Below are 25060 nucleotides of genomic sequence, written 5' to 3' on the forward strand. Positions count from 1 at the left end.
TTTTAAAGCCAGATCTGTTAAATAATCTGTTCTTAATATCCTATAAAATTCTTTATTTTTGCCATAAATCTCCATGACAAAAATCTGTGAAATCCATGAAAAATCTTTTATTTTTTTTATTTTTATTTTTTTACATTTTCTTGCACTAATACGTTTAAAAAATTAGTAACACTTTACAATAATTTCTATTGGTAAACATTACTTAATGCATTAGGTATCATGAACTAACAAATACAATATTTTTGTACAGTATTTTATTAATCTTTGTTAATGTTAATTTATAAAAATACAATTGTTCATTGTGAGTTAATGTTATTTCATAGTGCATTAACCAATGTTAAAATATGTAACATGTTACTTTTTGCATATGCATATGTAATAAAAATGTTTATTTTGAAAATAATGTTAACTAATACTGTATAAATAAGTGCTGAAAAGGTATTATTCATGGTTTATGTAATTGTAAAATGCTACCAGAATATAATATTTATATTAATTATTTTTCCCCCCATTATGATACATTTAGAGTTGTATGTCATGCATAAACTAGCTAATGAAAACAGCTCAGACATAAAAAAAAAATTTTTTGGCTATGGAATCTTCTGATGGCATTCCTGAACAAACTAATCTTTTCATATTCAGAGCCCTGGAGCAGAGCAGAAAAGTTCTACCAGAATTATTTGCTCCAACAGACTGTGAAAGAGAAACACAATCCAAACTTCAGCCAAGAGATGCCTCATCTCACAATGGCCATCAGTGTTTCTAGTAGCCAATTAACTCCAACCCAAAAGTTCAAGACAAGGCTGAGATTTGTTCCCGCCCCTTCACCAGATCAGGATTGGCAATAAAAAAGCCATTTTCCCCATGTCTCTGGGCTGTCTTGTAAAGATGCACAGGCTGATTTATCCTGTGACAGTGAGTGGGGACCTGTGCCATCCAGAGCAACTCAGGTGCGTCACAGCAACCACGAAGGGAACTAATGGCCTTCAATTAGCCAATGGGCTGCTCTGGCTCTTAGCACTCCAATCCAAAATTAAGGCCTGTTTCCAAATGACAGTCTGCTCTAATAGCTGCACTGCAGGAGTGTTTGTCAGTGCATTGAATCAAATCTCACCGAATAAATCTCCACAGATTTGTCGAGCTCTGTATTGAACTTTGTCAAGTCAATCGCAAAACAAGTATTTCCATGGCAACTGCAGAGAAACAGCTCCAATGAATATGTCAGCATGCTGTTATTGCTAAGCATTGAAGGCATACAAAGTTGATACCAATGGCCAAAGATTTTGTTCTAAAATACTGTAACATAATATCTCTAATCAATATCACACATGCTTGTTGTACTCAGTGTCAAATTAGAGGACAGGAACTAACTGTTGTTTAAATATTAGTGCTGTCGAAGTTAACGCGTTAATAACGCGTTAATGCAAAATACGTTTAACGCCACATTTTTTTTAACACTGTTAACGCGAAATATGACCCTTTGAATAAACCATAGTTCATGAGAAGCGAGTCAATTCGCGCAAACACCGCTAATGTCACATGCATTGACCGTCGGGAAAACAGATGGTGGGAGACATTATGCTGATACCTGCGGCAAGCATTTTATCAATGTAGCACAGCAGTAGAACATACCCGCAAAGCACAGATAGAGCTCGGAACTTTGTAACATGATTGCAGTGGCAAGACAGCTGCCATTTGACCACCTGTCTTGCACTGCGAGGCACGGTACAAAAGTTGCGAGGCGCGGTGAGTAGGGCAAAGTGAAAGTGTGAGCACGAGGCGATCGTCTGTGTTCCGCGACAGCTACAGGGTCCTTGAATAACATATAACATGCCAGTAAAGGTAGCCAGTGGAGTTTCTGATGCCCCCCTAGGGAGTTGGTGCCCTACGCAGGCTGCGTAATATGCGTATAGGGAGCGGCGGTACCGGCTAACGGAAACCCTGCTGCTGTCTACAAGGTTCTGTCACAGTGTCTCTGTTTAATAGTGCACTAGCCAATGCAGAAGCTGGAGACATTGCTGGAACCTTGCAGGTAATCTACACTGTCATTAACCCATTTAATCCCACTGGTTACAATTGTGACTGGGGTCTAAAAGGAGTTTTTGATGTATTATGCACAGAGCTGTCAATTGTAAATGACAATACAGACTTTTTGCATGAGTGGTGCAAATAGTCACATGACCACAGCTATTTAATTCCACTGTGCTCCTGGAAAGATTATGTCTGTCAAAACCTGTCATAATACACTTACAACTACCATATTTTGTACATAATTTGAATTGAGTTGTGCTGTGTTCATTTTCTGTTGTTCAACTCTGTTGGTGGGGTAGGTTTTGTGTGGATGACTGAAAAATACATCTGGATGAAGCATATTTTGTCCACTCATGTTTATAACGATATTGCGATTAATCACGATTAACTACAAAAAAATTATGCGATTTATCGCGATTAAATATTTTAATCGTTTGGCAGCCCTAATAAATATCATTATAAAATGAATAGCCATTGTAAAATGACTATAACGCACACCTGTGACTGTGCAATCTATACTAATTGCTAGTTGCTTGGCAACTGCAAATTCCTAAAAAAAAAGAGGCCAGCACTGTTGCACTCTACTGCACTTTAAAAATGTATTTGTTATATTGCAGGGCCTTAAACTAGTGAAGAAAAAAGTTTTAAAAATAAGGTAAAAATTACTTTTATGCACACCTCTCATGGCTTATTGCTTTAATAAATCTTGTCGTCTTGTTTTACAAAATTAATGGGTAGCGTACTTCATATATTGTGACAAAATGAAAAGTTAAGAGAGCACTTACTGCAGTAGATGGGGTTGCTGTCCATTAACATACACTCTTTTCCCCACAACTAATGGAGTTCTCTTACAGTGTGACATCTTGGATTCTCTCGCCCTCCTCATCCTCCTCCTGGTCATCGGTCTGAATGCGGATCTCTGGTCCATCTTTATGAGACTCAGGCTGGCTCTGAGCACGCTCAGGTTTGGGAGTGGAGACAGATGAGGAAGGCGGAGATGGCTGCTGAACAGACATGGCTCTCCGCAGGAGTGGGGTGCGTTTGCTGGACAGGAAGTCAGGAGATGGAGACAGGAAATCCGTCTTGGAGGAGAGGCCAAAAGAGCCCTGACGTAGCATCATGCGGTTCTTTTTGGAGCGTGAGCCGTGCTCAAACTCCAGAGTAGAGAGGTGAGCTGCATAGCCTTCACTGAGAAACTAAGAAAGATGAGAAAGAGATGAAGGGAAGGAAAATTGTGAAAGATAGGATACAATGGCCCCAAAAAGTATTTGGATAGTTGAATGTGACTGAATGTCATTGCATTAGAAACACAATATCAATGCAAGTGGAATCTGCAAACAAATCATTTTTAGAACTAACAGCTTGTGTCAAGGTGATTTTTGTGGCTGTATGAAGTCACCTTCAAGTCCTAGCAGAGTGTTTAGCTTGAATAGTGTGCTTGTGCTAACTTCCTTTCAAATAAATGCCACTTTTTATATTTTGTCATCTTATGCATTGACATTCATACAATTTTAAAAGAATAGTTCACCCAAAAATGAAAAATCTCACATCATTTACTCAACCTCATGCCATCCCAGATGTGTATGACTTTCTTTCTTCTGCTGAACACAAATTAAGATTTATAGGAGAATATCTCAGCTCTGTAGGTCCATACAATGCAAGTGAATGGTGATCACACCTTTGCAGCTCCAAAAATCACTTAAAGGAAACATAGAAGTAATCCATAAAACTCCAGCAGTTCCCTATCTGTCACTGACCCGACGTTGTGTCGATGTAGTGACACTAGGGGTCACTCTTGGGAGCCCAAGACACCTCTGGTCTTTGATAAAAGGCCAATGAAAATTGGCGAGTGGTATTTGCATGCCACTCCCCCGGACATACAGGTATAAAAAGAGCTGGTATGCAACCACTCATTCAGATTTTCTCTTTGGAGCCGAACGGTCACGCTCACTGAGCTGAATACTACTGTTCATTCACCTCTGCTGGATCTGACGGCGCATTTCAGCAGGCTTCTCCCCCCTCTGCACTGGTGTACTGCAGAGAATGCCCCTGGGCGCTTTGGCAGAAATAAAAGAGTATATTTCTCTAAAAGAGCGGCACACACGGAACATCTTTTTAAAGACGCGTCTTTCTAAAGATGTCTTTCCGGTTGTGTGTTATTCCTGGTTGCGCTCGTTATCTCTCGCCTTCTGACGGTCACGATCACTGTCTTTCTTGTCTGGGCACTGCTCACGCGGAGACAGCGTTCGTGGATGGTCATGTTCTCATTGCGAGAATATGTCCATGGCAACGTTGCGGTCGCGGCTCGCCTTCGTAAGAAAGCAAGCCACCCCAGAGGCTCCCCGCCTCGGTCCTTTTACCCATGGGTATGAGGCCAGTGCGGCTAGTACTGGGGGCGATTTGGGGACCCCAATGGGACTGCCTTCCCCAGCACGCTCATCTGCCCCGATCGGGCTTCCGGATGAGTCCGCCGGCTCGTCTCACGGCGAGTTCGACCTCTTATTCAGAGCCCATGAAAGTGATGAGCTCTTGAGTGCAGCATCGGAGAGCAGGCTCGACCAGTCGGAAGCCTCAGCTGGGCTCCTCCCTTCGGGGACGATTGCCCAGTCACAGGCTGACGCGGAGATGACGACATGCTTTCCCGGGCAGCCGCGAGCGTCGGCTAGAGTGGGACCCTCTGCTCTTCCCTGAACCCTCGCGGCTCGGTGATTGGTTCCTGGGCTCGCGGCGCCGCTCAAAGCCACCCCCGCCCCTGTTCCTTTCTTCCCGGAAGTGCATGAATAGCTGACAAGGTCGCGGGAGGCACTTTTTACTGCCCGGTCCCGATCTTTTCAGCTTCCTACCTGATGGTAGCAGTGAGAACAGCCCATGGCTCGGGTGGCTGGAGTCTCTGATGATCCTCCGAGCTTTTTTCACACACCGCCTTGTATATATTTCCTGGAGGGAGGGAAGCTCACCTCCGATGATGTGTCTGGCAGTTTGCACCACCCTTTGCAGTGCTTTGCGGTTGTGGGCGGTGCTATTGCCGTACCAGGCGGATATACAGCCAGTCAGGATGCTCTCCACAGTGCAGGTGTAGAACCGTGTGAGGATGTGGCGGTTCATTCCAAACTTCCTCAGCCATCTCAGGAAGAAGAGGCGCTGATGAGCCTTCTTCACAACGACTTCAGTGTGGATGGACCATGTGAGTTCCTCAGTGATGTGGACACCCAGGAACTTGAAGCTGCTGACTCTCTCCACTGGTGCTCCATTGATGGTGATGGGACTGTCTTTTCTTCTGAAGTCCACCACAAGCTCCTTTGTCTTACTGACATTGAGGGAGAGGTTGTGCTCCTGACACCAGTGTGTCAGAGTGTGTACCTCCTCTCTGTAGGCTGTTTCATCATTGTCAGTGATCAGACCTACCACCGTCGTGTCATCAGCAAACTTAATGATGGCATTGGAGCTATGTGTTGCCACACAGTCATGTGTGTACAAGGAATACAGTAGTGGGCTGAGAACACAGCCCTGTGGGGCTCCAGTGTTGAGGGTCAGTGATGAGGAGATGTTGCTGCCTATTCTAACCACCTGGCGTCTGCTTGACAGGAAGTCCAGGATCCAGCTGCACAGCGAGTTGTTTAAGCCCAGAGCCTGGAGTTTCTCATCTAGCTTGGAGGGCACTATGGTGTTGAATGCTGAGCTGTAGTCTACAAACAGCATTCTCACATAAGTGTTCTTTTTTCCAGGTGGGAGAGAGCAGTGTGTATTGTAGATGCAATGGCATCATCAGTGGAGCGGTTGTTGCGGTAAGCAAACTACAGCGGGTCAAGAGAGAGTGGCAATACAGAGCAGATGTAATCTCTGATTAGTCTCTCAAAACATTTGCTGATGATGGGGGTCAGAGCAACAGGACGCCAGTCATTTAAACAAGTTATTTTTGATTGTTTTGGAACAGGCACAATGGTGGATGTTTTAAAGCATGTGGGGACTACAGACAAAGAGAGGGAAAGGTTGAAAATGTCTGTAAAAACACCAGCCAGCTGGTTCGCGCACGCTCTGATGACGCGGCCCGGAATGCCGTCTGGGCCAGCGGCTTTGCGGATATTCACCCGTCGGAAGGATCGGGTTACATCCGCTACAGAGACGGAGAGTGAACTAACCTCTGTAGCTTCAGCCGCGAGAGCTCTCTCCGCGAGGGCGGTGTTATTTCCCTCGAAACGAGCATAAAAAGTATTTAGCTCATCCGGTAGAGAGGCAGCGGTGTTCATGGCGGAGTTTTTATTCACTTTAAAGTCCGTGATGATGTTAATTCCCTGCCACATGCTTTTAGAGTTGGTGGTGTTAAACTGTCCTTCAATCTTACTCCTGTACTGGCATTTTGCGGTTCTGATAGTTTTTCGGAGGGCATAACTGGCTTGTTTATGCTCCTCCACGTTCCCGGAATTAAAAGCGGAGGTCCGCACATTAAGTGCCGCACGAACATCGCTATTGATCCAAGGTTTCTGATTCGGATAGATTCGTACAGTTCTGGTCGGAACGACGTCCTCTACGCACGTTCTGATGAAACACATTACGCTATCAGCGTAAAGCTCAGTTTCAATTTCTGCCTGTAAGCGGGCAGAAGCAGAATGGAAGAGTGGTCCGATTTGCCAAAAGGTGGGCGGGGGAGGGATTTGTAGCCATGGTCCAAAACCCGGTCCCCTCGTGTGTTGAAATTAATGTGCTGGTGATATTTTGGTGCAACTGATTTTAAACTGGCTTTATTAAAGTCCCCGGTCACAATGAATGCGGCCTCAGGGTGCGCGGTTTCCTGCTCACTTATACTCCCATACAGTTCCTTGAGTGCCCGGTCTGTGTCGGCTTGTGGGGGAATGTACACAGCAGTGATAATGACCGCTGTGAATTCCCTCGGTAGCCTGAATGGTCGACACAGAAGCATAAGAAATTCCAGATCAGGAGAGCAGAAAGACTTGATAGAATGTACATTCCTCTGATCACACCAGGATTTGTTGATCATAAAACATACACCACCACCTCTGCTTTTACCTGAGAGGTCTTTCGCTCTGTCCGCTCGGTGCACGGAGAACCCCGTGGGTTCAATGGCTGAGTCTGGAATCTCCGCAGACATCCAAGTTTCTGTTAGGCAGATAATGCAGCAGTCCCTTGTATCTCGTTGGAAAGAGATCCGCGCTTTCAGCTCGCAGAGCTTGTTATCCAGAGACTGAACATTTGCCAGTAGAATAGTGGGTAGCGGGGGTCGATTTGCACGGCGTCTTACTCTGATGAGAACGCCGGCTCTGTTTCCCCTTTTCCTCCTGCGTTTCCGCGGCTATGCTGCCCAGACAAAGGGCTCCATTGCGTGTTTGTAAACAGCGGGTCGGCATTGAGGAATGTGAAGTCCGGTTTACGGTGTGAGATTGCTGAACCAATGTCCAAAAGTGTTTGTCTGTCATAGACAATAAGGCAGACAACATCCAAGACAAAAAACATAAGAATTGTTAACAAAACAAACAAAACATTACTATGTTGTGTGAGAGCTCGCAACGCAGCAGCCATACTCGGCGCCATCTTGAGTCCAGATTGATGCAGGAACTGCGCTCGGCGACCAACCTCGCTCTCCGAGCGACGGAGGTCACGGCGCGGTCTCTCGGGCAGACGATGGCCACACTAGTGGTCCAGGAGTGCCACCTTTGGCTCAACCTGGTCGAGATGGGCGAGGCCGACAAGACACGATTCCTTGCTGCCCCTATTTCCCAGGCGGGCCTATTCAGCGACACCGTCGAGGACTTTGCCCAGCAGTTCTCGATGGTGGAGCAGTAGACAGATGCTAACCGACATATCCTGCCCCGGCGCGGCTCAAGATCCCGCACCCCGTCTACTCATCGCCAAGGGCGTCCCCCTGCGGTGACTGCACCGGCTCCATCGCAGCCCGCCCCTTCGGCCCGACCCCGGCATGGAGCCCACCGCAGGAAGCAGATGCCACCCGTCTCGCAGCCGCCCAGAACCCATGAAAGGCTTCAAAGCGCCTTTGAGACGGGTGACCCAGGGACAACGAAACCCACTGCTCTGGAGTTGGTAAGCAGATCTCTTCATCTTGTTGTTACCTTTTGCATTTAATTGCGCTGCATGCCCAAGTGGCTGCAGTACTCAAGAGCTCAGCAAGAGTGGTTTCCTTGTCCCTGGGTCACGTATCCGGTGTGCACGGCCGTCATCACGACCACCGTCCACCACTCTATTTGGCAGGTTTGGCGCCCCAGCGGCGGTCTCCCACCCCTGAGCGCCCAGCTGTGGCACAAATCCGCCCCCGATGTGACAGTCTCCACGGGTCACGAGGACAGGCCTCTTCTGTCCCAGGCTGTTCCGGGGGTGGTCACAAGGAGCCAGGTAAGTGCTTCAATGTTCTTAGACTCAGCATGGCCACGACGTGGTGTGGCACCTCGAGCTCCGCCCCGCCCCGCCCCGCCGCGAGGCCCCACCTGCCGGTACGTCGGATGATGTTGTCCCTTTGGTCCCCCTTGCGCGGAACTTGGACGTATGGCTTGCGCTTTCCAATCCGTTGCGAGGGCTGGTCCGGACCGTCCGACACGGCTATGCGATTCACTTCGCCGGGCGTCCGCCCAGGTTCAGCAGTGTCCACTTCACCTTGGTGAAGGACGAAAACGCTGCTACCTTGCGTGGAGATCGCTACCCTCCTACGGAAGGGTGCGATAGAACCTGTCCCTCCAGCCGAGATGAAGGGGTTTTTCAGCCCCTACCTCATCGTACCGAAAAAAGGCGGTGGGTTGCGGCCAATCACAGACTCCCGTTCAAGATGCTGACGCAAAAACGCATTCTGGCGAGCGTCCGGCATCAAGATTGGTTCGCGGCGGTAGACCTGAAGGATGTATACTTCCACGTCTCGATCCTTCCTCAACACAGACCCTCCCTGCACACGAGGGTCAGGCGTATCAGTACAAAGTCCTCCCTTTCGGCCTGTCCCTGTCTCCTCACGTCTTTACGAAGATCGCAGAGGCTGCCCTTGCCCCGTTAAGGGAGGTGGGCATTCGCATTCTCAACTATCTTGATGACTGGCTAATCCTAGCTCACTCTCGAGACATGTTGTGTGCACACAGGGACCTGGTGCTCTCACACCTCAGCCGACTAGGGCTTCGGGTCAACTGGGAAAAGAGCAAGCTCCTCCCGGTTCAGAGCATCTCTTTTCTTGGTTTGGAGTTGGACTGAGTCTCCTTGACGGCGCCTTACGAACGAGCACGCCCAGTCAGTGCTGGCCTGTTTGAAGGCGTTCAAACAGAGAACAGCGGTTCCACTGAAACTTTTTCAGAGGCTCCTGGGGCATCTGCCATCCTTGGCGGTGACCACCCCGCTCGGGTTGATGCATATGAGGCCGCTTCAGCACTGGCTCCAGACTCGAGTCCCGAGATGGGCATGGCGCCACGGGACACATCGCATGGCCATCATGCCGGTCTGTCACTGTCTTTTCAGCCCTTGGACCGACCTCTCATTTCTTCCTTTAGTTCCTTTAGAACTTGTCTCCAGGCGCATCGTGGTCACGACAGATGCCTCCAAAACGGGCTGGGGCGCTGTTTGCAATGGGCACGCAGCCGCCGGCTTGTGGACGGGTCCGCGACTGCATTGGCACATCAACTGCCTCGAGTTGTTGGCAATTCTGCTCGCCCTATGGAGGTTTCGGCTGTTGATCCAGGGCAAGCACATGTTAGTTCAGACAGACTACACAACGACGGTAGCATATGTCAACCGCCAAGGTGGTCTGCGCTCTCGTTGTATGTCACGTTGTATGTCTCCTCCTCTGGAGTCAGCAGCACTTCAAGTCGCTGCAAGCCACTCACATCCTGGGCAACCTCAACGCTACAGCGGACGCACTGTCACGACAGGTTACCCTCAGGGGAGAGTGGAGACTCCATCTTCAGGTGGTCCAGCTGATTTGGAGTCGATTCGACAGGCACAGGTGCACCTGTTCGCCTCCCAAGAATCCTCTCCACTGCCCGCTCTGGTACGCCCTGACCGAGGCCCCCCTCGGCATAGACGCGCTGGCACACAGCTGGCCCCCTGGCATGCGCAAATATGCGTTTCCCCCAGTGAGCCTGCTTGCACAGACCCTGTGCAAGGTCAGGGTGGACGAGGAGCAGGTCGTCCTGGTAGCACCCTACTGGCCCACCCAGACGTGGTGCTCGGACCTCACGCTCCTTGCGACAGCTCCCCCCTGGCGAATTCCCCTGAGGAAGGACCTTCTTTCTCAGGGACGGGGCACCATCTGGATCCCTCTGGAATCTCCATGTCTGGCCCCTTGATGGGACGCGGAAGACCAAAACGATCACTCAAGCTAGGGCCCCCTCTATGAGGCGCCTGTATGCCTTTAAGTGGCGTCTGTTCGCTAAGTGGTGTTCTTCCTGTCGGAAAGACCCCCAGAGATGCGCAGTCGGATCAGTGCTTCCCTCCTGCAGGAGAAGTTGGAAGGGAGGCTGTCCCCTTCCACCTTGAAGGTGTATGTTGCCGCCATAGCAGCACACCACGACGCAGTAGACGGTAAGTCCTTAGGGAAGCACGACCTGATCATCAGGTTCCTAAGAGGCGCCAGGAGGCTGAATCCCTCCAGACCGCGCCTCGTTCCCTGCAAGCGTTCTCTGTCAGTGAAACGTGCCTGGAGTTCAGTCCAAGTTACTCTCACGTGATTCTGAGACCCTGACCCAGGAGGGGGCAGACCCAGCCCTGTCGTCGCTGTGTCCGGTGCGCGCTTTACGCATCTATTTGGATCGCACGCAGAGCTTTAGAATCTCTGAGCAGCTCTTTGTCTGCTTTGGTGCACAGCAGAAAGGAAGCGCTGTCTCCAAGCAGAGGATCGCCCACTGGCTCAATGACGCCATAAATATGGCATATGTCGCCTAGGACATGCTGCCCCCGGTAGGGCTACAAGCCCATTCTACCAGGCGTGTAGCGGCTCCCTGGGCCCTGGCCAGGGGTGCCTCTCTAACAGATATTTGCAGAGCAGCAGGCTGGGCAACACCCAACACCTGTGCAAGGTTCTACAACCTGCGGGTGGAACCGGTTTCGTGCAAGGTAGTGGCACGCAACACAAGCGGATAAGCCCAGGATAGCTGGCCGGGTGTATCACTTGCACATATCGCTTTCCATCTCCCTTGGAGCTGAAGATGTGCGCCATTAATTCCCAGTAGTGTTCACAAACTTTGTTCCCTGGTTGACTTCCTCCGAGCCCTGTGGCAGTCGAGTTTTCGGAGAGACTCGCTGCCGGCCCAGTACACGCACTAACTAAGAGCCCTGTTCTGGGGTAGGTGCTCCGCATGTGGTGGTTCCCTGTAAGGCTAACCCCATGCGATTTATATATCTTCTGCTAATTCATTTCCCTGTTGGCAAACTGCATCTTTCTTGGGCAGAGCCCCTCTGCTCCAGTCTCCATGTTTGTAGTACTCCTCCCCCATTGGGCAGGATCTACCTTGAAGACTCCCAACATGGTTGGAAAGACCATGTGACTTATTTTTCCACTTAAATATCCCCCCCCCTCTCTTTGGACGAGGTGTGGTCTCCGCGGTGTCTTCCCCTTGGGAGGGACACCCCCTGACTAGACCTGGCGGCCCAGTCGGATAATCCCCCTTCTTTTTTAGGGAGTGGAAAAAAGAAAGGGAAAAGAGGCCACAACTGGGTTAAGCATGTCTCTATCTTTTGAGTAGTCGACTTGTCCCCAAAAAGGGCCGTTCGACACTCATAAATGTGTTGGGGGTGGTTACGTATCAACCTGGTGTGCTGGCTATGAGGCACACAGTAGTCTGCCCACCACACACCGCCAGTTCACGTAACACAATTCAGCCAATTGTGGCGTTTCGTATAGGGACCCCTAGTGTCACTACATCGACACTACGTCGAGTGAGTGACAGATAGGGAACGTCATGGTTACTTGTGTAACCTCCATTCCCTGATGGAGGGAACGAGACGTTGTGTCCCTCCTGCCACAATGCTAAACTACCCGCTGAAATGGCCGGACCTTATATCGGCTCCTCAGCATAAAACCTGAATGAGTGGTTGCATACCAGCTCCTTTTATAACCGTATGTCCGGGGGAGTGGCATGCAAATACCACTCGCCAATTTTCATTGGCCTTTTATTAAAGACCAGAGGTGTCTCGGGTTCCCAAGAGTGACCCCTAGTGTCACTACATTGACACAATGTCTTGTTCCCTCCATCAGGGAACGGAGGTTACACAAGTAACCATGACGTTAAATCTACATCTTCAGAAGCGATATAATAGGTGCAGGTGAGAAACAGATCAAAATTTAAGTCCACTTTCACTTTTTCATATGAAAGTCACATGTGGTGCCTGTTTAGTTTCACTTTCACATCTGAAAGTGAAAGTTAAAGTAGTGATGGAGATTTATGTATCCTTTATGTGATTTTTGGAGCTACAAAGGTTTGATCACCATTCACTTGCATTGTGTGGACCTACAGAGCTGACATATTCTTTTAAAAATCTTTGATTTAGTTCTGCTGAAGAAAGAAAGTCATACACATCTGGAATGGCATGAGGGTGAGTAAATGATGAGAGAAATTGTTCATTTTTTTAAACTAGCCCTTTAAGTGAAGCTCAAGTGTCCAAATATGTAGCGACAGTATGTTAATGAATGGAATGGACTAAACTAAATATCTTAAATTTATCACATTTGGTTGTATTTTTAATATGCTATGCATACCTGTAACCTGGTTAACTAAGTGAAATGAGCTTTACCTGGCATTGGTGCTGATGCTTCTTAGATGGTCTGCCCACAATGTATATCTGATTCGGTGCCAGTCCCAACGTGCTGTATACAGACATGTCCTTCATTGAACCATACGCCGCACTGATCTTAATGTGACACTGTGAAAAAAAAAGGAAATTTTTATTTTTATTTTTTTACAAACCTAGTTTCTGCAGTTTCTATGCAACTGCTCAGCCATGTATGACTTAATTACTGTGCTATCAGAAAGTAATTAAAATTTTTTTTTATTTTTTTATTATTAGTTACATTTTAATTACAGCCTACAGTAATTAACGGAATTCTTGCAAACTTTTGCACAGTACTGTATATACTGTATATTCTTGAATAATGTACAGAATTTGCTCTTATGGAAAGAAATTGGTACTTTTATTCACCAAAGTGGCATTCAGCTGATCACAATGTATAGTCAGGACATTAATAATGTGAAAAATTACTATTACAATTTGAAAAAAAAATTCAGAACTTCTTAAACTATTTCAAAGAGTTCTCATCAAAAAAATCCTCCACATGCAGCAATGACAGCTTTGCAGATCCTTGGCATTCTAGCTGTCAGTATGTCCAGATACTCAGGTGACATTTCACCCAACGCTTCCTGTAGCACTTGCCATAGATGTGGCTGTCTTGTTGGGCACTTCTCATGCACCTTACAGTCTAGCTGATTCCACAAAATCTCAATGGGGTTAAGATCCATAACACTCTTTTCCAATTATCTGTTGTCCAATGTCTGTGTTTCTTTGCCCACTCTAACCTTTTCTTTTTGTTTTTCTGTTTCAAAAGTGGCTTTTTCTTTGCAATTCTTCCCATAAGGCCTGCACCCCTGAGTCTTCTCTTTACTGTTATTCATGAAAAGTGTTGAGCGGGTAGAATTCAATGAAGCTGTCAGCTGAGGACATGTGAGGCGTCTATTTCTTAAACTAGTGACTCTGATGTACTTATCCTCTTGTTTAGTTGTACATCTGGCCTTCACATCTCTTTCTGTCCTTGTTAGAGCCAGTTGTCCTTTGTCCTTGAAGATTGTAGTGTACACCTAATATTGACCTTAAGACATGCCAGTCTATTGCATACTGCGGCAACTCAAAAACAAAAACAAAGACAATGTTAAGCTTCATTTAACAAACCAAATAGCTTTCAACTGTGTTTGGTATAATGGCAAGTGATTTTCTAGTACCAATTAGCAATTTAGTATGATTACTGAAGGATAAGGTGTTGGGAGTGATGGCTGCTGGAAATGGGGCTTGTCTAGATTTGATCAAAAATTACTTTTTTCAAATAGTGATGGTGCTGTTTTTTTTTACATCAGTAATGTCCTGACTATACATTGTGATCAGTTGAATGCCACTTTGGTGAATTAAAGTACCAATTTCCTTCCGAAACAGCAAAATCTGTATATTATTCCAAACTTTTTTGCCGCCAGTGTATATTATATATCTATATAATTATAAATTAAATATCTGTTTATCTGTATATATATCTGCTGAACACAAATGAAGATTTTTAGAAGAATATCTCTGATCTGTAGGTCCATACAATGCAAGTGAATGGTGATCAGACCTTTGCAGCTCCAAAAATCACTTAAAGGAAACATAGAAGTAATCCATATGACTCCAGTGTTTAAATCCATATCTTCAGAAGTGATTTAATAGATGTGGGTGAGAGCATAATTAGAAATAAATTATATTCACTATATTTCCATACCTTTCCGTACTGCAATTAATCATTTTCTTGCATACGTAACTAGTATTTTTATCTTTTTTCCAGTAAACCTATTTAAACATTCATTAAACAAGATATACAGTATTAACTTCACAAGCAAAATGGCATTATAGATCAAGCAGTGTGGCGGCCCGTCAGAGGAGACAAGCAAGGCTGAGCCTCCTAAAATGTATTCAGAATGAACGTAACAACAACTCAGACGCATATAACAAAATGTCTTTTTTTCTTTAATGCACAGAAGCCTAGGCAAGTTTAATCACTGTGTGTCTCAATACGGACGCCAGCCCAGAGGAGGCCGACGGCATACAGCCTCCTTTCATTAGTAAACTGACCAGTCAGAATGGATTTTCAAATAACACAAAGTCATTTGCTTCCACCCAAAAAGCGTCCGATAAAGGACAAATGGAGGCTAAATAAAGTTGGCCTCCCACGTTTATAACAAATCATTATCAGAGGTAACCCTTCAAGCCAATCAGCTTTCAATATCACGTTAGCGCATCATCAAGCCAGCCTGTGGTTAACACAATGCTACAGGTGAAGGAAAACCTTCAAATTTAGCCAAAATATCAATGAAATCCAAATTGTTGAAGGATCTTAAAACAGGACTGAACAGCAGGGTCATACATATATGTATACCATATATGACTCAATGAAGGAGCGGAGGATGGAGTTTCTGTACACATAGATGAGCAGATGTTAGATAGATGGGGACCTCCATTCATTTAAACATGTTTGTATTGATCATCTGTAGATTGGCAAGTGTTCAGAAAGATTATAACACATCGTTAACGCATCGACTATTTTAAGATATCAGGGAGAGATCATCTTTTCACAGGAGCATAATTATCAGCAAAAAAAAAAGGAAAAAAAAGAAAAGATGAAACATAATGATGCATCCTCGTTTTGGTTTGATCAATCAATAACGTTTTAAATATTTGCTTCTCCAGAAAATGTCCTCATGGACCACCACTGAAATTTACTGAATTTAGTGAGGGTTAAGATTAAAACAAGAAACAAACAATTTTCCAACAGAGTAAGAAAAATAAACAAAGGAATATTCAGAGTTTAATACAAGTTAAGCTCAATCGACAGCATTTGTGGCATCATGCTGATTACCACAAAAAACAAAAAAAAATGATTTCTACTATTCCCTCCTTTTCTTAAAAAAAGCAAAAATCTTGGTTATCTTGTGGCACTTACAATGGAAGCGAATGTGGCCAATTTTTGGAGGTTTAAAGGCAGAAATGTGAAGCTTAGAATTTTATAAAAGCACTTACATTAATTCTTCTCTTAAAACTCATGGATTATTTGAGCTGTAAAGTTGTTTAAACCACTTTTTACGGTCGATTTAGGGTTTACCGCATTACATCGTCCATGCCACAAACTTCAGACAGAAATGTTAGTAATCGATTTTATCACACTAAAATCATGTTAACACACATATTGTTTATGTCTTGTGGCTATAATTTTGAAACAGTGAGCATTTTAACCTTTATGGATTGGCCCCATTCATTTTGTAAGTGCCTCACTGTAACCCAGATTTTTTTTTTTTTTTAAGAAAATGATGGACAAGTCTAAATTATTTTGGGGGGGTAATCAACATTATGACACAAATGCTTGACTTGTACTGAACCATACATTTTCTTGTTTTAAGAAACAAATTCAAAATTGGACAGATGTCTCTGAAAACAAGACTCTAGAATCTTATGCCATTTTGCTTGACAAGTAAATATCTTGTTTTAATAATTTTTTAGATACTTTTATTGGAAAACAATACAAAAATCCTAATTAAGAAAATGACTTTCCCAGGCCTGAAAATCAAAATTTTGAAACTTCCCTGATATTTCCAGGTTTTCCATGACTGTGGAACCCTTTCTAATGTACATCTTAATGTTTTTCTATGCTGCATACAAGACAGACCTCTTTCACTAGACTCTTCAGAAAGATGGTTTTCTGACGCAAGGGGTCATGAACAAGCCCTTCCGAGAAGAAAACCATGCCCTGGGGGAAGTTGTGCTGTGAGAGCCAGGACACCACCCTCTGCTTCTGCATGTCTGGACGACCAGTGATGTAGATAATCAGATACCTAAGATCCTGCCAGTGCCTAGAGAGAAATCAAAACACGCCGTTATACAGGGGCCACAAAGCTTGTCACATTCTGTTCTCAGTCAGACACGTACCTGACAACATCCACAGCACCTGGCCGGACTTTTGGATCACTGCCCATTAGAGAGACACTGGCAGCAAAGGAGCCATCAATACTAAACACCACACACTCCATTCCCCGCGGCAACACTGTGAGGAACGCCTCTGCATTTGTCTGGTCACCTCTTTAAAATAAAATAAAAAGTGTCAGCAACAAATTCACTTTCACTAGGTCAGGTAGCAGATTCCCCATTGCCTTAAATAAACTTCAACAGCTTTCACAATCTATAAATCAAGGATGAACTATGGCTTGGGCCAATGGAGCAACTGTTCCAGGGCCTCTGACTGCCAGGCTCGCAGTGATCTGACACCTGGAAACAAGGCATTGCAATTGTAGAATTAAAATACTGTGGCTCCAAAAAGTGTTTGAACACACTTAATCCACACTTGTATGTATGAATGTCTTTGCATTGTGTAACAAAATATCAAAACCAATATTTTTTTTAAATTTAGGTAACGCTTAAAAATATATTTCATTACATTAGATAACAAAATATGAATCCAAGTGCAATGATGTTATTTTCACAGAACCAACATCATTTTTCTAAGCCATTTTCCCAATTATTTAAACCAACGGGTCTCCAGGTCTCATCATAGTGGATGTATGAAGTCAGTTCCCCTCAAGTTCACACAGATGTCTTAGCAGAGTAGTTACAGGTTTAGTTCAAGTTACTCAAAGTGTGACCACTTGAAAGTGTCCAAATAGTTTTTGCCTTAATTTTCAATGATAAATCTACTGTCCTAATGTCTCATAGGAACATAATCCATCCTTTCTAGACATATTTTGCAGTTATTTACTGTTAGTTAAAGTCTGTTTTGTAATGTGAATGCAAATACTTACTTGACTACCATTTTAATGGGGTAGACCCCCACCCCAAGTCTTTTATTTGCAGGGATGGTGTAGGACACACGTCCACTGCTGCTGGTCACCACAGTGTCAAACAGCACCCAACGACCAGAACCAGACTGAGTTTTTAAAAACACTTCCACCTGCGAGACAGATTGCATGTGAATTTTCAACTCAATTTTCAAATGCATAGAAGATCACAATTCAAGCTTCAATAATACTGATTTTATGTGGTCAGGGTGGAAAATAGGGGACCTCTTCCCCCCACCCCCAGACAAACGACGAAACACAGTGAAACATCCCTGTAATAGGGACCAAGGCAGTCACAAGGAAAATCAAACCATTTGAAGCAGGAATGGCACTCTGAAATGATATATTATTTCATAGAGGTGCAAACTGTGCAAAACAAGACCATGTTTGAGCCAAAATCATTTAAAAACAACAGAAGCAGGTAACCATTTAGGTACTAAAAGCAGCACCCTATCTCCTCCATAAACAATGGAGGCCAGAGTCCTAACAACCTTGTTTGCCATGTGCTCCAAACACAAACTTTCCATCTTGCTGTTCTCCCTCTAGTGGTGGCTGGATAAAATACACAATTTTTCACAACACACTCTCATGACGAAATCGTCAGGATTCATACGACTTTTCTAAATTTGGCTAATTCGTATGATATCGTGCGACTGCACTCGTTTGAATTCCTATGACTTTTACTACAGCCAGTGACGTCGCTGGACATCGTTTCCATCTAATACGGGACAATTACTTGCTTCTGTCACACACAACAGCTTCCTATCATGTTTACACACTCTACTGATTGGTTAAGTTTAGATAACGGGTTTGGGTAAGCGCATAGTATTAATAAGTATGTCCTTAACACCTTGTGCCCGGAACTTGCGCTTCCGCATTAGACATCCGAGAATTTGCACATGATGAAGTCCTACTAGTTTATGTGAACAACATCGTGTGAGACCATACAAAATAGCCAACTCGTAAATTATGTAAGATTTTTCCTGAGATCAGTTTGATTTTTCCTGCCTTTCCTAATTTGAACATATCATTTTGTTTTAAATGAAATTAACCCTGATCTTATTCCTAATAAAACAATACAGATTTAAACATTAAGAACAAGATTTAAAATGAAAACAAAAATGTGTAAACCTATACAACCTCATCACAAGATAGACAGTTAAATGATTTAAAAAGCCAGTTAATTTTAAAATGTTTGATACCCATTGGAACGTTAGAATTACTAAAACGACTAGCCGTACAAACAATTACAAATTCTAATTGTAAACAATTCATAATTGATAATTCATAAAAGTCCATCTCACCTTCTCCCCCGTCAGCGTGACCATGTCAAGAGGCCCATACATAAACCGCCCCACCAGCGTCTGCGGACCATCCTCTGTCACTATGATATCATGAACTCTATGATTCGCTGTTATGTTCTGTTAATAAATAATAGGATTAAGCTCCAAAAAGGACTAATAAACTATGCAATTCTTATATATCTATTAAAGCCTGATTCTTTCACATTGTACTAGATAACAAGTGCTGTCTCTGTTCTATTAGAAAGGGCTTTGCTTTCTGCCTACATCTGAAGAGTTTGCATGCAGTCTTTTCATTTTTTATTTTAGGACATATTGTGAGTATACACTGTATATGTTAACTGCATGTTTATATTGTGAATATCATTGTCTAAACAGATTTTCTTTGGTTGCTGAAAGGTTACAGAGGTGACAGCTGTTTGGCACTTCACCATCTGTCTCTTTCTGTTGGGAATGTGGAAATACCTGAAAAGATTCAAAAGCGCTCAAAGGATTTCATGTTGACAGTGTTAGATGCATTTGAAAGTATCGTACTGAACTCTAAACACAAAGAGTAGATAAACAGGATCAAAAAGCAACCAAATGCAATACTGGTAGGCTAAATACTGCAATAGCTGGGCATTAAGTTAATACAATTGTAATTAGCATCAGATATAAAAACCTTTTTTTGGCTTCTTTTCCCTCACTCTCTGGGCCAACTCATGCTTTTAAAAAATAAAAGAAGAAATGCATACATAGATACAGTTTATATTTGTCTACTAAAGTAATTTCAAGCATTTAAGCATAAGATTTTAGATAAATGCAGTCGCTTGTGACTAAACTTTTGACTGGTTCTGTATCACACAACACTATTCTCTGTGCTGTTCTGCAGGGGCCTTATTCATTTACACACGCAGATGAAGTACATCCCATCCCTAACACTTTGCAATTTCAGTGGTTTGTCCAATCAATACTTGAAAAATCAAATTTTTGACTGTTTCCAGGTAAATGAGGTATGATCTCAAGACTGTACAACATTTTTTAATCTAAACTGTCACTGGCTTTGCAGTACGATTGTAGATATGTGCTTGTGATAGTAACCCTCAGTTTGACATGTGTCCGTCTGCGGAGCCACTTCTCACGTGGGCTGGAAGGAGAGATGGGCATAGCATCTGAACAATCGGCTTCCCCAGCCTTTAGGCAGTCACACCGCATTACCTGACAAGGAGAATTAGAAGTGTAATTTCAATTTCTAATTTCATGTATAAGACATAAAGAAATAGTTCTCCCAAAAATGAAAATTCTGTCAAATTGTTCCTGGCAGATTTTTTACATACAATATAATGAAAGTAAATGAAGACTGGGACTGTCAATTTCCAAAAAGCACCATATAAATGGTCCATGTGACTCGTGTGCTATATTCCAAGCCTTCCAATAGCCTTGTGTGAACAACAGACCAAATTTAAGTCGTTATTCATTGAAAATCTTGACATCTCTACTTGGTGCGTTCGTGAGAGCTCATGAGAGAAGTAGTGATGTCCGATTTGCGAATGAATTATTCTGTTGAATCAGAACTTTTCAATGAATTGGTTGATTCAGGTCACAAAATCAGTCTGGATTTGTTCACAAATTGGATCGAGGTTTTGAGTTCATAACACTAGTGGGGAAGATTATCAGTGAATAATGACTGTTCCTCACACAATATTGCATTACTTCAGAAGACTTGGAATCCATGGGCACAGGTTACATGGACTATTTTTATTATACTTATTACTTTTTTTCCTCAAACTTTTCTTATTTCTTGTTCTTAATTGGTTTTAAAATGTATTTTAACTTGTATTTTCTTTATCATTTTTATTTAAAGCACTTTGAATTGCCATTGTGTATGAAATGTGCTATATAAATAAACTTGCCTTGCCTACTTTTATGGTTCTTTTTTGACTACTTATTTCACTTAGTATATGGAAGAGAGTGATCATGATATTCTTCAAAAATGTACCTTTTATGCTCCACTGAAGAAAGAAAATCATACAGGTTTGGAACAAGGTTTGGTGAGTAAATTTTGACAAAATTAAAATTTTTGGGTGAAAAAACCTTTTAAATGTTTTTCTGAACGGAGTGCAAATTTATATTTTATAATAAATTATATTTGAATTAAAATGCTAATGAGAAAGTTTTTGTATATTATGTCAGTTCTTTATGTGTTCATCTCTGTCTGCCACTTGCTATTACGTGATTCTAAGAAACAATATCTTAAAACATCTCATCTTAATCTGCATCTTATCTGCCATGACATCCAAGCGTCATTCGTTTAAACAAGAGTCACATTTCTTCTAATCTTTTTGCTGGATCAATGCACTTCTTCTACACATTTCCAAATATATAGTAGGTGCTAGATGACGCATTTCAGCATCATTATATAGTCTGCAGTTTGGCCTTCTCTTTTTCTCTGTTTGTTCAAAAGGCAGCTCAAAGTAGCAACCATTGTTTGACACAGTATCCCTGTAGAGCTCTCCAACAGATCAAGGTGTGAGCCATAATAAAAAAGGTGTGAGTCTCAGCCCAACCGAAAACCCAGTTCCAAGGCCAGAAATTACCAGGGAAATTAACCAGTTCCCTGAAAGTGACTAAAATGCCCTAATTTTTAAAATGTGGCAAAAAAAAAAAAAAAAAAAAAGTACAAATCCCCAAAGAGCATTACTGGTTTTCCCCAAGGTTATAAAGACAAATAGTATATGTACTCTATATACAGTATATATGTATTTTTTTAAGGCATAATCTACAATCACACTTTTTATTAAACCACAAAAAGACATTACAGACATTACAGCTTAATTTTCTGCTACAGCATAATTTTCTGTAAAGCTGCTTTGAAATTATGTGTTTTGAGAAAAGCGCTATACAAAAAAAAAATGACTTGACTGACTTGTATTCACTGTCTCAGGGACAAGTGTTGTTGAATTGTTGTTAATATGTAGTTTTTCTTAAGGAAAAAATTAACTGGCTCATAAAACACTATGGGGTAGATTTACTAAACAGTTGCACCAATTTTGCGCAAAAACTTGCGTTTCATTCGCTAACCACCCGCAATCTATTTTAGCAGGCACAATCAGCACTGAAACTGCGCTGCGTATTGAGTATTTAAATTAAGTCATTGTCATTCCTTTCCACGCAAACACGCCTCTTTTCTATGTAAATTAGGCTCATAGTAGATTGCGCTTCATTCATAATAATTGCCTGGCATAATTAAGATCACGCTATTACCGCCAGGGCTGTTCTAGGCATAGGCGAACTAGGCGTCGCCTAGTGTGGCATCTACTAGGAGGGCACCAAAGAGGAGGCCTCTGCCATACCAAAGAGGAGGCCTCTTAAACAGGCACGTTCTGCCTGTTTAAGAGATGATTCAGGTGTCTGGATCAAAGTGATGCTGTCCAGTCCCGGCAGAGTGTGTCAAATACGGTGGTCTATGCTGCGGCATCCTCCGCTATTTAGCGCTCAGAATCTGATTCACTAAGAATCAATTGCGGCTGGTTTTGCAAGCGCTCTCTGCGCTGGTTTAGCGCCCTTTTCACTAATTAAATTATGCAAATAAGCAGTGACAGTCCTACCAATAAGCAAAGGCCAGTGGGCCCCCACACTGTCAAAGACATTATAAGTAATGTTATGAACATTCTACTAAAGACACAGCACAAGTTCAGTGCTGATTGCACCTGCTAAAATAGATTGCGGGTGGTTAGTGAATAAGATGCGGGTTTTTGCGCTGAAATACCACACGCAAAAGTGATGCAACTGTTTAGTGAATCTGCCCCTAAACGTGAAAGAAACCACCAAAAGTGTGATTATATTCAAATCTACTGTAACGGTAGACAGTAGAAAGCTGTATGTCTAACATAGCGACAAGACTCATATATTTGCTAGCAGAGTGTTTATTGGGTTATATCTTGTCTTATTTGAAGATGGTTCAATTTTATATTTTTATATCCATAATTGTTTATGTATAAAGTGTTTTAATATAGGCCTACAAAAAAAGCCTCATAAAGTTAAATAAAGTGGTGGGGTTCAAGCCCCAGCACCGCCAAGATGCCACCGTTGGGCCCCTGAGCAAGGCCCTTGACCCTATCTGATCCAGGGGCGCCGTATCATGGTTGACCCTGCACTCTGACACCAGCTTAGCTGGGATATGCAAAAAAAAAGAATTTCACTGTATATATGTATAATGTGTGACAAAATAAAGGCTTCTACTACTCTACTTCTACTAAAATGGATTAATCTATAAAAATCCCCATTCTACTTTGCATTGCTAGTCTGACACTGTGCTGTACTATTTTTGTAAACTGAACTTGTTTAAATCTGAGAAGGCCCCTGAGCTTTCTCTTTCAATATGTATACAAGCAACATAAAGGGGAAGACACTTCTTTTATGTCAACGTTTTCTGATTTACAAGGATGTATTGATTGGTTGTAGCTTCAGACGATACAAGTCTTGGACCAACTGACTATAGCTGACCTTCACAAAGAAGGAGGGACATTCTTTTTTCCTTTGATCCTGATTCCCATTTGTATTATCTCTAATAGTAAGCAAGTTGAGGCAAGGGCTGAACTTTAGATGTGTTTGAAACTTTTCGCCATATTGTAGGGAAAAGAAGCAAGCACAAGAGAGTAAAAAAACCCAAAGCTAAAGCTTTATGAGAAACGTTGCAACTATCTGGGGGATAGACAACCAAAACGAGCTGTCAGTTTACCCTGCATGTTTAACTTTAAAAATGTATCATATTTGTGGCATGGCCAATTAAAATGTTGCAGGGCAAGTATACTTAAAATCTGCCCCCCCTCTGGACCAGCAGAAATAATTATTGTTGAACCCTGTTTGTTGCAGAACTTAGAGGAATAGTTCACCCAAAAAAGAAAATACTCTCTTCTTTTACTCACCCTCATGCCATCCCAGATTTGTATGACTTTCTTTCTTCCACAGAACATAAACAATGATTTTTAGAAGAATATCTCAGCTCTGTAGGTCCATACAATGCAAGTGAGTGGTGGCCAGAACTCAGAAGGTTCAAAAATCACATAAAGGATTCATAAAAGTAATTCATATGACTCCAGTGGTTAAATCCATGGGCCGGTTGCATAAAACCTTTTTAGACTAGTCTTACTAGATAGTCGTCTAAAATGTTGGTCTTAACTTTTTCAGTCAGTAGCATAAAAACTTAGATCAGTCTAAGTTAAGACCAAAATGTAAGACAGCAGTGCCCAGTTGCATAAAGCACCTTAAGTGTAATTTCCCCTTACGGACACACTAAATTTTCCCTTAAATTTAAGGGAGCTGCAGAAAATAACCGTTAAGTGTCATTTAAGGGGTTTTATAAGTAAAACGTCATAATCCCTTTCAGTTTCCCTTAAGTATTTATTTTTACTTAAGAACGGCCTTAAAACACATTAAGTGTTGCATAAAGCCCCTTAAGTGCCATTTTTCTAAGTAAACCTTAAGGCTGAGAAAACTTCACCTTAAGTGTACTTTAAGAGTTAAAGGGTTTTTTAAAAAACAAGATGGCTTAGTTTATAGAACCAATTGAAACGTACAGTAGGTTAAGGCCATTTTTTTTCTGCAAAAACTATTGTAGGAGTACATATTTGACCGGCACGAGAAATCGCCAACAAGCTGGAGGGCGATCTAATAGGAACTCACACATAGAAGTGTGCCTAGTATTTTCTGCTCTCTGCATCTTTATAAACTGTATAAATGGATGCATTAAAATCATGTAGGAAGTTCATTTGCGATATATCACGAATATGTATATAGGCTATATATCTTACAGTCTTACTGACCACCACTAATATTCTTAATTTAGGATGGCAATCAGTTCTCTGCACAGTTAAACAACCATCTAAACATCTTGCACCACCATGCAACCCTCACCTGACACTAAAATTCAAAGGTCTCTTCTTCAGGAGGGCGCTTACCGGCCGTAAAAGTAGAATCCTTCGTTAACTGGACAGCATGCAAAACTCAGGAAATGTTTTTTTTTTTTACTTACATGGGAAAGATTGGAACTCAAAAAAGTGTTTGAATCTATTAATTTTGAGGATTGTACATGTTCCCTCGTGCATGTATTTGCCACTTCTGAAGAGATCGGACAATAATTTACACATTAATAATGATACTGGGAAAGTTTAATAGTCATTTAAATTAAAC

General features: G+C 42.9%; 1 protein-coding gene across 1 annotated transcript in view; it reads right to left on the reverse strand.

Annotated features, from left to right (window-relative positions):
- Positions 1 to 25060, reverse strand: part of LOC127430918 (membrane-associated phosphatidylinositol transfer protein 3-like) — a 105059-nt gene that overhangs the window by 4432 nt on the left and 75567 nt on the right. Inside the window, exons 14-20 of the mRNA XM_051681059.1 lie at positions 19970 to 20086; positions 18893 to 19009; positions 17553 to 17701; positions 16687 to 16836; positions 16427 to 16610; positions 12763 to 12891; positions 2817 to 3227 (exon numbers count right to left, since the gene is read on the reverse strand). Coding sequence (XP_051537019.1) covers positions 2880 to 3227; positions 12763 to 12891; positions 16427 to 16610; positions 16687 to 16836; positions 17553 to 17701; positions 18893 to 19009; positions 19970 to 20086 — 1194 coding nt within the window. The 3' untranslated portion in view covers positions 2817 to 2879. The remainder of the gene's footprint in view (positions 1 to 2816; positions 3228 to 12762; positions 12892 to 16426; positions 16611 to 16686; positions 16837 to 17552; positions 17702 to 18892; positions 19010 to 19969; positions 20087 to 25060) is intronic.

This window comes from Myxocyprinus asiaticus, chromosome 40 (genome assembly GCF_019703515.2).
Source record: "Myxocyprinus asiaticus isolate MX2 ecotype Aquarium Trade chromosome 40, UBuf_Myxa_2, whole genome shotgun sequence".
In the NCBI taxonomy this organism is placed as follows: Eukaryota; Metazoa; Chordata; class Actinopteri; order Cypriniformes; family Catostomidae; genus Myxocyprinus; species Myxocyprinus asiaticus.